The sequence below is a fragment of the Diuraphis noxia genome, unplaced genomic scaffold (assembly GCF_037042655.1).
Source record: "Diuraphis noxia isolate RWA-SAM2 unplaced genomic scaffold, SU_Dnox_SAM2 contig0007, whole genome shotgun sequence".
NCBI classification, from domain to species: Eukaryota; Metazoa; Arthropoda; class Insecta; order Hemiptera; family Aphididae; genus Diuraphis; species Diuraphis noxia.
Genome location: NW_028301717.1, coordinates 589,856 through 605,893, shown reverse-complemented (window position 1 = coordinate 605,893; position 16,038 = coordinate 589,856). Strand labels below are relative to the sequence as shown.

Below are 16,038 nucleotides of genomic sequence, written 5' to 3'. Positions count from 1 at the left end.
TTACGTGAATCGGTGATTTGAGGTGGTGTCCGCCATGATTTATCAATAGCTGCTGTTTTGAGTTGAGATGTGAAATTTCCATATTCACCTGTCACTACTTCCAAAACTATAACATTAAAAAAAAGAAAAAACATATTACTAAATATTCGACAGTAAGTGGACAATTTATAATAAGATAGAATAGAAAATATTGTGTTTTAGTAAATATAGGGTTGCAGGTAATATTTGAATAGTTGAAAAAGTAAGAATAGATGGTTAATCACCCAAAATCCATAAGATAAAATAGTTAAGTAGAGAGTAATGAGTATGTTTCCACATACTGTTTATTATATTGTAATTCTATACTAAGTGGATTTGTTATGATGGATACCAGTGGCGAACGCAGGGGGGAGTTAGGGGGTTAACCCCCCCCCCCAGAAATAGCAGATATAAAAAATAAATTATCTGACCTACAAATGTATTAGGTACTAATAACATTTCAAAAAATAATTAGTTAATCTATAATACGTAACATGTATAATATGTATATAGAATAAGTGTCTAAAATAAAATATAGTAAGAGAGTAATACAGTATGAATAATATGATATTTATGAATACCTACTTTAAATTTTTCAACCCCCCGAATTTTTTTCCTGCGTTCACCCCTGTTGGATACCTATGACAACACAGACATGCAGGTGAAATAAATCAAGGCGGTATCATCACATAAAGTTAAATTATTGGCAAGTTATATATTTTAAGTTAAAAAAGGATGATACAAATTTAAAATATTAGTTTATGGATTATTTGTATTTTATTATATTAATTATTACGAAAACTATTTTAAAAACAAAGCAAACCATTAAATACATAAATACCAGTAATATTTTACAATTCGAAAAATACACTCGTGTAAAATCAAGATGACATTTTCGTTTATACTTGTAATAAAATACTGTTAAAAATGCTGAAAAATAAACTATACCTATACTAAACCTACCTATCTACTACCTACTCGTCGACCGTCGGATACGAGTGTTATACGGCTATAAGTTTGTAGGGACAAACAAGATTTATAAATAAAGAATTGTAATTAAATATAAAACTGTAAGGTCATCAGGAAACTCAGGTGTGTATACCCCCTCTTCTTCTAACAAAAATATGTAATATTAATCAAATAATATACACACGTTATACGTACCTCTTTATATTCTAAAATAGGAATACTTTACACGTGTTGATATAGGATCAATTTCGACAAAACAAACATTAAAAGCGATATATAATTTTTTCACTATCGAGTTAGTATTATAATACAGCTATGTAGTCAGGAGACCACTTAAACTGTGTTACGGAGAATAACTTCAATAACAATAATAATAATAATATAATATTGTCTTCAAAGATAATATAATATTATTACTATCATTATTTCTACGTCAGGTTCCCATTAGAAATCCAGGAGTCAGGATCCAGTGAGGGGGTGGTGGGTCATGGTCCATACCAGTGCACAAACACACTTGTCCAATTTTCTCATATTTTAATTTCTTCAAATAGTTTGTGAATAAATTATTTAAAAAAATATATATATACTGTATGACGTGTGATACTTTTCTGATAAAAAAATGTGTGTGATATTATACCAATGCACGTTTTAAGTGAATCTGGCCCGCTCAGATCATCACTCTGGATCCGTACCTACTACTCGGTGCCTAAAATATAGTTATTATTTATGTTATACGCATATAGGTACAATTGAAGACGTTTTGTCGATGATCACGGTACACGATGATTTATCAGCCCACCGGAGATCGGATCGACCCCGGTTAGAAGAAGAGTTCGCAGTTCGACGGAGTGACCCCGACAGCAAGCATCACATGGACGACGATGATTACAATATATGCGCGCGTTGGAAAACAGTCAATGAAAATGGAAGCGTGATGATGATGGTAAACATAATATTATTATGAATTATAGTATTTATAATATTGTTGTGGTACTCACTGAAATCAGCCGGATTGTGGTATTGCGGACAGTTAAGTCCGATTGTTTGCAAATAAGGTATGGTGTTCTGACTAGAGCCCTGGTATACGCAGTGTCCCTCGGCCATAATGTAGACGTGATCGAACATTTCGTACGTGCTGGCGCTAGGTTGGTGTATCGTGCAAACTACTGTCCGTCCGCCTTTGGCTAGACCTTTCAATATCGACACGCACTGATGAGAGCTTGTGCTATCCAAACCACTAGAAATAATAAAGAACACGTTTACATACTATTGTGAATCGCTATTATACATATAGATAATATGAACAGAATATATCTAGACATAAAGATTCGAAAAACTCGAACGTCAAGATATTTTCATTTTTTTTTTTTAAATAATATTTTATTTGAGATTATTATTCATAATTATTACTTTAATTAAAATAAAACGATAATAAATCAATTAAAATGGGAATCAATTTAACATCTTTCAAGTGGATCTTAGTTGTATTTATCTATGCAGGCAAATATTTTATCTTAAATAGCAATTTATTGATACCTTCTGTTCAGGTTATTTATTTATTCATCTATAACAGATATAAAAGATAGATATAAAAAAAGTGGATGTCGTTCTGTTGTACATTAGGTGGTGGGGTGGACCTCTGACTATAGGGTAGGTTAGATTTGAATGCAATGATAGGTATCATTGTATACGAAAAACGATTCTGAATTTCTGAAAGGAGATGAATTGTCAGTCTAGGATATATTATATTTAAATATTGTCATATTCTATTCTATTTTGAAACAAATATTTTATTTTTCAATTAGGACGCATTTTGCATAAGGCATAATATGGTTAATCAATTTTTCCAAAAACATTGCATGTAGTTATCATAATTCATAATACCTTATATTATCATAGATATATACATATAACCGGATTTCATAAAAATTTAAAACTCAAACGCTTAAAACATTTTTCCTATAACAACGGTTCAAATTTTATTTATAGCTATTTGAAGCAAAACTTATGTAAAACTTAGTGTTGCATTTTTTAACCTTAGATATAAATATTAAATACAAACAATTTTATGAATATTGAACTACAAAATAATTTGCAAATATTCATCGTTTTGACGAATTTTTGTCAATATTTGAACTTCAAATGCTAATAAAAAAAAATTGTGCCTATGCATTCTTATAATTTTTTTATCACCATAAGAATAACTAATGAGAAACTTTGTATTAAATTTTCAAGTATTTTGATAAGGCCAAAGAAATTTTATCGACACTTCAAAAAAAATTTTTCAGAAAAATTGAAAATTTCAGTCGTCTATAAATACCTTAAAAAAAAAAATCAGAATATTTTGAAAATTAAATTATTTAAAGAATATGCCAACCTAAATAACTGGTAAAATTTTCAAGTATCTACGACTTATACTTTTGGAATAATAACAAATGTTTAAAATCGTTTGAGGATAAATCGTTATCGTTACGCTATTTTGTAAAAATTTAAAATTCAAATGCACTTAAAATTTTTCCTATAATGATGCTTAAATTTTTCTCTATAGCTACTTGAAGGAAAACTTATGGAAAACTTAGTGTTGTATTTTTAATCCTTAGTTATAAACACAAAAATTTTTATGATTTTTCAACTTCAAAATTTCTTCAAATTTTCGCGTTTTCGACATATTTCGTAAAATTGTGAACTATAAACGCTTATAAAAAAAAATTGTGACTAACGATTTTTAATTTTTTTTAGCTACAATAAGAACAACTCATAAGGAACCTTGCATTAAATTTTCAAGTTTTTTTGGTCATTTAAAATTTTTTTACCGACACTTCAAAAAAAAATTCTCATAAAAATCGAAAATTTCAGTGGTCTATAAATATCTCAAAAAATGTCAAAATGTAATTATTATATCAAAATAAATTTTGAAAATTAAACTGTAAATAGATAGCACTAACATAAACATTTGGTTAAAATTTCAAGTATTTACAGTGATTAGTTTTTGAATAACAACCATGTAAAAAAATCGATTTGGTCAAAAACTAGTTTTGCGTAAAAATTCCCGTTTTTCTGTCATTTTTTTTTTGTTTTCTCGATTTTTTGGAAAACTGTTAGAAAATGTTTACTTTCGACCTCTATAATGTATCAAGGATATTCTTTTTCCCATCGGAAACCACCCCCAAAGTTTGAAATTGAAGCATTATTTTGACTAGTTATGCTGTGTATACAGACAAAAAAAACACATATTATTGTAAAATCAATACATTCATCACTTCGTTTAGAATCTAAAATAAATGAAAAAAGTATGAAAATATATAATTTTTTTATTTTATGCTTGAGTACATTTTGATAATCACCGTTTACATAATTTTGTGTCTTGGTGACTAAAAAAAAAAAAAATGTTGAAAAGTGGGTACTTATATAAATCTAACCACAAATATCCGCTATAGCTTGCTACTTCGACGAAAAGTAATGATTTAGTATTTAAGTAGTATTAAATTTATCGTGTCTTTGAATAATATTTGTATTTAATAATCTTTTGAACACAGAGTGTACCATTCTTTTTTTTAGCTTAGTACATTAACTATTACAGTTTAACAATTAACTTATTTCTACAGATTACAGAATTAATTAAAATAACAATAATAACAAATATATATTATAGTATATAAAATGATACAATATGACAGGTAAAATAATACGATAATAAAATTAAAGGAGTATTATAATTTATAAATTATAATCATAAATATATATTTTTACTTTTGTACTGTTATAGAATATTATTTAGATACGAGAATATAAGTATTTTTTTTTATCACGGTCCAGTCCGTTTATTTGTTATTAAAATATATTGTATAACCACTAAACCCCTTTCAATTCATCTTGTCACTGGGTATATTCAACATAAACCTTTTATTGCGCTTTAAAAAAAAATTAGTTCAAAAACTATATTTTTTCTTATATAATAATTTTTGGACCACTGTATTTTTTTAAATTTAACGGTCCCCGAATGCCAAAACGAGCTTGAGTCTGGATGGGTTAATACTTTAATAGTTATATACAATGTACCTACCTAATAATAATTGCATGTTTTGTACCAAATATATATATATATATAATATATATATTGTATACAAGTAATCTTAGCATATAATATGATATAGGTATTATGTAAAACGTTAAATTTTAAGACGAGCTTACGTGGTGGGTTCATCGAGAAACATAATAGGTGGATTGTCAATAAGTTCAAGAGCGATGGACAAGCGTTTCTTCTGTCCACCGGATAGTCTACCACACCTGGTGTGAAGGCTGCCAGAGAGTCCGATGCTGTCTAGAATGTCCTCGATCTAATCAAAAAACAAGGAGAACAATGTCAGTTTAAATACGTGATTACAATATTGCTGATGTTTACACGAGTATATTAATCAGGTATGTACATACATGCGTGCGCATGCAGGGAAAATTAAATAACATAATGCAATAGGTACGGTAGATAGGGTTTAGCTATGCCATAAGCTCATTTGTTTTTCGTGACTTAAACATATATTTGGTGATTGATGTGAAAAAGGAAAACTCATGGTTCTAAATTAAAAACCAAAAGCATATAGCTGAAAATAATTTAAATAATACCAATAGTCTGAGTTCTCTCTTATAATTATTCGAAGGATGACATGTAATAAATAGTTGCATGATAAATTAAACCTACACAGCCTTGGAGACGATTGAACGCTGCGGTTCGAAGAGGCCATCAAAAAGACTACTTTTATGCGAATTGCTTGTACAAATGTAATGCGGAGAGACAAATAAAGGAAGTTTGTTCAACAGAACAATGACCTAAACAATAGTATTTTTCTAGCGTATTTAGGAAGTAGATCCTACCTAAAATGTAATATAAATTTATACAGGTACCAATTATCATTATTTATTAATATTTGAATAATTATGCAGTAGGATAAATACATGTATTTGCAAGCGTATCATTGTCGCATGAGTTAATAATACCTACTTAATAGTATAATTTGTTTTAAAAACGACTCGATATAATTAAGTTACTAAAATATTTATTTGGAAACCGTCTTTGTAGTTGCTTTTTTAAATGCATACATATTGCCATTATTTGCATTTTGATACAAATCACAATTTTCAAATAGTAAATCCAAGTTTTTCAAAATTTAAAAACTTAAATTGTCAATGTCCTAATATCACATTTTAAAGATTAGTAATTGTATATTTTTATAATCCCCACAAAAATTCTTATTTATTAGTCATTAATCATCTAAAATATTGTTAGTTTTAATATTTCAGTAAATGTTTTACAAAGAAAAGGTTTAAAGAAAAATATTAAGTTATTTCAAGATTACATTAAACAACAATAATAATATGTGAACTATATATCAAATTATTAGATTCAACTACCTATAATTTCTCTTTCATACAGCTATTTTTAATTGAAATTTAATTTTAAATGATTATCACAGTAAAAAAAAAAAAGATAAATAATATCTTAGAGTCCGGGTTATTGATTTATTAATATCCCGTATTGCTGTTTTAAGTAAATGTAATAAAATTCCTATTTACAAATTTAAATATTACGTTAAGTTGAATTATTTATAGAAACCGGTAATACTATGAAAAAAATTAAATAATTATTCTGAAATATTGAATCATGCTAACATCCTTTGTGAACTAAATGTAGACACAGGGCCTAAATGATAATAACTAAAGATAAAATACGTACCTATATGCGGGATCTATGATATAAATATATAATTATAATATAAAGACTCGTTATAATCCTAGTACCTACCTACTTTAATATTTGATAAGATATATAATTAAAATATAATATATCATGATGTGATTAAGTGATTGAGTAGTTTTTTATTGATGTAAGAAATTATGAAATTTATTTTTGAATTAAGATTGACACAAAATTGTATTTTATTGAATATGAATTTCAAATTTCAAATTAATAAATTCATTAAATTTTATAACTTAATAATATAGTACTATAAAAGAAATTTTTTGTCAAAATAAACGTGTAGTAAAAAAACTAAAATAAATACGTACAAAGATCATGTTCAAAACTAGGTCAAATAAACATTTTTATGCTTTTTCTTCATTTTTTATCAAGGTATTCTAACCCGTCGCACTGACCTTGTCGAAATATAGATATAAAAATTAATATATTATAGTAGGTAATATTAATGATTAGTTAGTACTAATTTAGTTAAGCTTTACGCATATATATATAATATATATATACATATATCTTCTTCTTCTTCTCCTCCTTTTTGTGTCTGGTCACTTTTGCCGTTATATTTTATCCATCCAGTAAGCCAATTATATAAATATAATATACGCCAATTGTATGGCGTTGTCATTATTCTCGTCCATATCTTCTTTGCTGCACATCCCTTCGAAGTTAGGACATTCATATACATATATGTGTATCGTCTTGTACTCTTCCACATTCGCCTTTGTCCTTTCGATGTCTGCTGCGACATCACGTCTAATTTGTAGTGGTGCTATACCACTCAGCATCTACGTATTCTGTTTTGGTAGGTATTAAACATCCTGTCATTATTCGGCGTGTTTCATTTGTGGTTATATCTACTTTTTTAGTATGTACTAAGTTCCTCCATACTGGACAAGCATATTTTTCCGCAGAGAAACATAATGCCATGGCTAATATTCGTAATGTATTCGGATCTGCTTCCCATTTAGACCCTATACTAATAAATTACTGTATTATTCCATTCCTTGTGTTTATTTTTTTCAACGTTTTTTCACAATGATTTTTGTAAATAAGTGTTCTGTTTAATGTCACACCTAAGATCCACCAGATCCACAAAAGCTGTCCCCGTAATCTTGCTCTTTAGAACCTGTCCTTTACATGATTTTCCTGCTCGAAACCCTGCCTGTTGTTTTATCAACTTTGTCTCTATTGTTTGTGATATGTGCTTTAGTATTAATTTTTCAAATAGTTTAAATAAACGACATAACAGGGACACCGGACTGAAATAAGGTACTTGTAATTGGTAGAATCACGTCATCATATCACAAGTAGAAATATAGAATTTTAAGAGGACGCTACACCCGCATATGTTGACTCCGTCTTACAAGTGCGTAACATAGCAAATTTTATGCTCAGCAGATCACGTTTAGCTCCGTTAGTTTAAAATTTAGAGTAAATTGACTTCTTACAAAAATTAAAGGTAACATTATTATCGAGGGCATGACGTAGGCTTTTTATTATATTTTAATTTTAAAGTGAGTTATGTGTATTTTAAGATATACAAACAATTTTAAATTTTAAAATACACATAACTCACTTTAAAATTAAAATATAATAAAAAGCCTACGTCATGCCCTCGATAATAATGTTACCTTTAATTTTTGTAAGAAGTCAATTTACTCTAAATTTTAAACTAACGGAGCTAAACGTGATCTGCTGAGCATAAAATTTGCTATGTTACGCACTTGTAAGACGGAGACAACGTATGCGGGTGTAGCGTCCTCTTAAGATTAGTTACTTATAAATATAAAAATGAATTTGCGTGAATGCGTTTTGTCCATGTTACGTGTGGGTCAGAGAGGGAAAACATGCAGTGCGCTAACTTCTTTTTAAAAATATATTTTGTTTTTTTTTTAAATAAATTATTTTACAGTATATAATATAAAATACAGAGGACTATATAAATATGATATAGGTACGTATTTTTAAATTGTTGCTACCTTTTTGTTATATTTTAAAAATAAGAATTTAAATTAAGGAGTCGAAACAAGGTTTAAAACCAGATAATAATGAGAAAAGCATAAACTATTTTTAGATCAAAATTGAAGAAAATAGAATAATGTTTTGTAATTGAAACTAAAATCAGAAAAAATCAATTGTGGATTTTCATATAGGACACTATTTTTAATTTTTAATTTTTAATACCTGATATGATATTTGTAAATGAAAAAATTAACAGTGATAGGCTATTCTTTTTAAAGTTTAATTTAATGAACGGTTTTATTAGTGTATTCATAACAAAACAATTGAATTATTATTTTATCTGACTTTAGTTATGCCAAGAATGAAATATTATTAATGGTTTTAATTGTAAAAAAGTAATAAAAATATAATACAAATTGGAATACAATCGTTTTTAAACAAATAAATGTTTACACATTTTAACAAAGTTATTAAACATTGAACAATAACATAATATTTTTGATTTTTAAAATCAAAGTACCATATAACAGTATAAAATGTATTTTTTGTAAATTAATTAAATGGTTAAGATTTTTAATTTTATTTCTGATTGTGTAACATCAAAATATTGTTTTAGGGTTCAAGTGCTTATATTTTGTCGAAAACCCTTATATATAGCATCATGGTTAATATTTATAAGAAAATTTAAACAAAAATGTATTCGTTAGTCATATTTTTAGAAAATGACGAATTCAGTCTGATCACTTACTACAAGAAGTTTAGATTTGTAGGAGAGTGTGTATCCGAGTTTCAGGTCAGCTGCCATCATCATGATTTCTAATACAGTGAAAAGTGGGCACAGTTGGTCATCTTGCATTATGTAACAGGATTCTTTTCGGCACATAGTATAACCCTCGTTATTCTTTTTTCTCAAATCATTATTTAATCGCAAGTCATTGTCATCAACGCGGCTTGTCAGGACTTGGCCATTCATTCCTTTGCGTCTATAACACGTAAAACGAAATTTAAAATTTTTGACTGTCAACTGAAAAAAAATGTTGAACTAATTTTGAAAGTTGAATAAATATTTATTTTTTTATTAATTTCATCAAAAAATTTAATACAATATACTTTCAGCTTCAAAATTAAATTTTTTTTTATCAATATTATAGTTTAAGCTTATTATTTTTTTTTTTTAAACTAATACCTACTCAATTATAAAAATGACATAAAATGATAATAATTTCAGAACATAATAATTATTAATAACTCGTGACCTTATAAGATAATATTATTATTAACTAAAAATAATCTTCTTTTTGTAGGTATACTGTTGTTCTAATAAGATAATATTTACAATCTATACTAGAAACAAGTGAATAATAATAATAATTACAAATACTATAATTTCTTCAAATACCTCAAAACATTTATCATTTTATACGTTCAATAAGTATTTGAACGACATTTTTTAAATGTTTTTATGTCTTGCGGCAAGTCAAGTTGACTTCCTATGCAACATTCATTATTGTCAACTAGTTCAATGTGAACTAGACCACCCTGAAAAATACATTCAATGTCCAAATAAAATGTACCTACCTACTTGATATTGAATTTTGAAATGTATATTTTGATTTTTAAATGTGGGTCACCCTGTTGGAGCGTTTTTTGCTGGAAGGTCATGTGTTCGAAACATACTGCGAGCGAGAATAATCATTATTACCTTTAAATGTTTTTTATAACATTATAACCATATACTTATACATAATTTAAAGAATAAAAAAAAATATTGGAATACTCATAAATAAATTATGGCCAACCATAATAAACAAAAAAGAATATTTACGGCTTTCGTGATTTTACAAGACATGTTGGTTACTACATTTAATATGACGATAGTGCTGTATACATTATAAATCTGTAACTGAAACAAATATCATCTCAAGTACAGAAGAATATAAAAATAATTTAAATACATGAGTAGGTAATTTTTACAGTACTAACCACTTTAAAACATGTTATAATATATTATACAGGTTGGATTGCCAGCGAAATATAAATCTCATGTTTTGATAAAAAGCTTTAACAACTAAGTAGGTAGGTATCTAAAAAAATTATATAATTGAAATACTACATAGAAATTAAAACAGTGGCCAAATTATAACAAAATAAATATTTTTTAATTATTATATTGAAGGCTGAAAATAATTTGTTTTTATCTTTAAAATTATATGTGCATATCGACTACCGTGGTCCATTGGCGTCCAAAAATAAGAGCTATTTTTAATATAATTACCATGATTAATGTTTGATGTGTTTACGGCTTGCGGCTGTTATGTTTTTAAATCTATGTAAGTTTATATTTATGAATGATAGACAAATAACATTGTTATGTTGAAATTGTTTTTTAACTGTGATCACCTTATTGTAAGAGTCAAGGTAATACGAATCAAGAATGTGATGACAATCGATAAAAATGATATATTATTACCTATTCTTATTAATAATTTGAATCTTTGATTGATTGTTTTTATTATTATTAGTATCTAGGCAAGGACTTAAATAAAGAGTTGTAAAGTGCAGATATGGCGTTTACACAATACAATATTAAATACGTAGAATCTATAAAAAAGTGCTATACACTATATATAAACAGGAATATAAACACATTTAAAACTTGTAAGTTAAACGATATTTATGGTATTACTTATGTAAAATTAAGCATAATTTAAAAACTTTGGGTTAAAACTCAAAAGTTTTAATTTAACTTGTACTAATCCTCATATAATATTTTAAAAATGCCTAACTATAAAATAGGTATATCGTATAAAACAAACAATATATAAATATAATACGTCTTAATAATATTATTTTCATGGTTTTTATAAATTTGTTTTTTATATTTTTACACTAATCGACAGTCGTAAACTCATTTAGACAATTATTGTCACATGGTTCATGGTTATATATAATAATTATAGGTATACATTACGTAAATTCAATTAAAATAATGAAACTCAATAATGTACCTTGGTAAGTATCAATAAATAAAGGGGATTCGAATAACTTACTGTTTTTTATAGCTTAAAGTTTAAACTAATGTAAAAAGCCTTAGTTTAAACTTAAAACTAAAATTATTTCATTTTCAGTAATTACACTTATTTTAAACGAAATGCATCAGGCGCTATATCCTAACTTCCGCAAGTGGATTGTCTATTTCGATAGAATTTTTCCACAAAGCGATGTAAAAGATAATATATTAATATACCGACTTGACCGTGAACTGAGGTGCGCACTCAGACCAAAATACTCAGTAGTGCACTTTAATTTCTATTTCTTTTTTTTTTTTGCGAGCAAAGTCAGGAAATATACCTAATATATAGTAGTAGTATAGGAATTCCGATCCTGATATCTCCACTTCCTCCACTTCCTTCACCTGTTCACTACACATCCTCCACCACCATCTCCACTTCTTCCACCTGCTCACTACACTTCTGTCAACTGTTCCTCCACCGCCTATATACTTATAAAAATAGAAAACAGGTGGAGTAAGTGGAGGAAGTAGAGGTCACAGGATCGGCATTCCTATACTTTTTATAGTATAATATTTCATATAAATATACGAGAAGCTTTACAACGGTGCGTTGAGAATTTTCTTAACAAGGTTGTGTATATTTTATACAAATTAATATGTTATTCTGTAATACAAATGGCTAAATAAATATAGGAATAATTCTATGCCATAATTTTTATTTAAAAAAAAAATAATGGAATAGATTATTTGGTTAAATACGTATATGTTTATTATTCAATAGTATTTAATTATGGCCGGATGGGCTTAATGTTTGCTCGTCTTGAAAACAATGTTGGTGTTCAAGGCATATGCCTAGCTAATTTTTATTAAGTGCGTTAATAAATTATTTTAATAGCCATTATTTTATATATAACACAATATATCAAATAACATATGTTTAAAAAAAAAATGTTTCTATAATTTTGTTTTAATAACATTATGGAATTACAAAACGATTTTTAAATTTGAACACTTATTAATATTATGTCCTTCTAATACGTCATAATGGCCAAACAAGTGACCGGCGTCCACATATTTTTAATGAGCAATAAATATCTACTATATAAAAGTTTAGGTACGTGGTTGTATACGTTAATGTGGTTTTAGTTTTAATATATATTAATAGGTTATATAATAATCGTCTACGATATAGTGTAGTAACTATTCGTCATATTTATACTAAATTAAAAAGAGTAGTTTGTATAAAACGCACAATATAATACATATTTAATTACATGTATCCATGATAAATTTATTATATTAGCATTGATCAAATATTAATTATAAGATTCATATAGTTGCCATACAAACTGGAATCGTTATCAGTTTTCAAGAGATTATAGGTATATTACGCAGTACAGGTACAAAATTGATTGAGTAAACGAAACTGCAGACCATTTATACTGTAATATAGAAGTTATATATTAAATATTATACAATGTAGCTAAGCTTTTTTTTTATGTCAAGGGCACTATTAACGTCCAGTTATTGGAGAAGTTAAAAAAAAGTAGATAGGTAGTCAAAGTTCGTAAACGATCACGTTCCGCCTTTATTATGGTAATTTTTTTTTTTTTTTGAATGGTCATATTTTTAAGTATTTTGATATATTTGTTTAATAGTATTCTGTTTGAGTAAAGAACAAGAATCATTCAGAAAATTATTAACATTTTGTATACATCAAAAACAATATACTCTATAAGTAGAGTATTAGGTGAGATAAACCTCATGATACACAGGATACTCTAACTTAAATTAAACAAGATATTATTATTGGTATTAAAATTGATTTTGTATAATAATATAATTTATACGGTGATTAATGAACGCTTTATTTTTAACAGTTTAACAGTTTATATCATAGTGATTTTAAAACTTAAGATATCTCTAAAAATAATTAAAATTTCTAGTGTCATAAAACTGCAGTATGATGAAAACCATTTGTAAAATGTGTGAACACAATATTTAACATGGAATAGAATTATCAAACTGCATAATATATTAATATACGAATAATAAATATATAATGCACATAGAGAATATAATATGCGTAAATTAAACTATAATACCTAATAAATAATACATTACAAACGTTACAAACTTCCGAAGCTTGTATTACTTTAATTACAATAATACCCATGGTAATAATTAGGGCTAGCATTTATATATACAACAGAAATGTTAAAATATGCAGAGATTTTTATTTTATAACAAAAATCAACTATTTTTCACATAAGAAGCAGAAATAATTACATATTACTGACTGGATTACCTAAATTGATATCCGACAACTTTAGTTTATAATTTATTAGTGTATTTAAAACAATAATTATATGAATACAATTTGAAATTTCTATTTACTAATTATCATTATCAAAAATACTAAATATAGAATGATATGCATATTGTACAAAATAGGTAAAGAAAAAATATTATATTAAATTTAAAATGAATCGAATCGCGGACATAACTGACAATTAATCAATTTGGGGTATTTGAACTAATACAAATGCTTAAGAATCCTACAGCGATCATAGTAATACATTGTAAAATAATTTACCAGTGAATAATATACAAGGTGATTCACCAAGTATGACCACCTTCAATAAGTCAGTAAATGTTATTCAAAATCTAATTTTTTAGAATTTAGAAATAAATTTAAATTATTAAAATAACAAGATACTTAAATTATTAAACTCTAATTAAGATTTTTTGTACTACCTTAGGAGTGTTTTGTGAGCATAAAAATTTCTTTTTTCGAATGAGAACTTACATTCTACTGTAACATATATTTTGGTGAAATGGTTTTTTGAAAATTATGGCGTATCAAAATCAAAATTCGAACTAGTCGTTTTTGAGTTATTTAACTTTGAGGTTCGTGCTATTAGGTTTGGAATAATAGGGGACATGGTGATTTATCAACAATTATAATTTATAAAAATAATCCAACTATAATAAATACTAGTTATAATATTATAAATGTTATACATTTATTTTATATTTTTAAATGCTATTATTCTTATTATAAACATTTTAATAATTATTGGGACTCTAGAATTTTTAACTAGGTACATCAACATTTTCAAAAAAATTGTCCACTAATATTATCTATTAATCTAATTTAAAGGGAAAGGGGGTTTCATTTGAAAAACAGAAGCTTCAAATTTGTATTTCAATTAGATAATATATTTAAATGGTAAGAAAAAATAGGTTGATCATGTTTGATGATCACTTTGTATATTTGCACCTATATGACAGAATTATAAAAATGAAATACATTCTTTTTGATTTGCTTATTTTATTATTTAAAAAATAGATTTCCAGCGAGGCTATTGGTTTCATAATAACCAATGTATATTGCTTTTTTTTATTTTTAAATTTTGATATTTTAAACAAAAACTGGAGAAAAAGATACTCATAAAAATTCTCATAACTAACCGCTTTTTGGAGAAAATAAGAACGATTATATAAATAAGGTCTCATATATCAATGATATAATATCATAGATATATTATTATGTTTGGTCGTCTTGCATGTTAATTAAACAATTAAATAAATGGATTTCACAATCATCGTAAACCGTTAAAATTAGAATTAAACGAGTTTAATGTTATAGATAAATAATAATAAAGTGCTTTATTGTGCTTTATTATTAAAGTGGTCACCACCAGGTACAGTATATAAAAATTATAAAGACATGTGATTGAAAAATTGTATTTTAATTTAAAACATGTTATTAGAAATAAATAAATTATGATTTAGATCTCACAAAAATCAATTTAGTAATACGAGGACATATTTTTGTATCTAACTGTATTTTGGTAAATAAGATACAAATATGTTTAAATTATCACTATACAAAAATATTACCTATAACATTAGTATATACTAATAGATTTTATAAATTTTGCATTGTATTATATTACACAATTATCATACGAATTAGTGATATTTTGTGGTTTTAGAATTTCAGGTCAATACCACACAAGTTAGCTAAGTACAAGGACGTTTAATGTATAGTTCCACTTAAATAATTTGTAAATTATCTAGTTACCAATGCACATAATACACAGGTATGACTATATTTTTCCCCTAAGGTCTTATAAACAGATTACAGGATCTTAATGGCATGTATTACTTGTCATATATACGTATTTAAAAAAATGTACCTACCTATACATTTTATTATTTTTTAATAAGTAGTACTTATTTAGATACTACGTTATTCAAAATATGAAATAGCTATATTTTGGCGAATTATTATTTGAATCAGCGATTCCGTAAATATAAT

The 16,038-nt window shown here is 26.4% G+C and overlaps 1 protein-coding gene across 3 annotated transcripts in view; it reads right to left on the bottom strand.

Annotated features, from left to right (window-relative positions):
- LOC149054325 (ATP-binding cassette subfamily G member 4-like) overlaps nucleotides 1–16,038 on the bottom strand; it is a 44,477-nt gene that overhangs the window by 3,841 nt on the left and 24,598 nt on the right. For all 3 annotated transcript variants that reach the window (XM_089230246.1, XM_089230247.1, XM_089230248.1), the window contains 4 exons: nucleotides 9,447–9,681; nucleotides 5,179–5,324; nucleotides 1,986–2,224; nucleotides 5–106 (listed from right to left, as the gene is read on the bottom strand). In XM_089230246.1, the coding sequence (XP_089086372.1) occupies nucleotides 5–106; nucleotides 1,986–2,224; nucleotides 5,179–5,324; nucleotides 9,447–9,681 (722 nt within the window). The remainder of the gene's footprint in view (nucleotides 1–4; nucleotides 107–1,985; nucleotides 2,225–5,178; nucleotides 5,325–9,446; nucleotides 9,682–16,038) is intronic.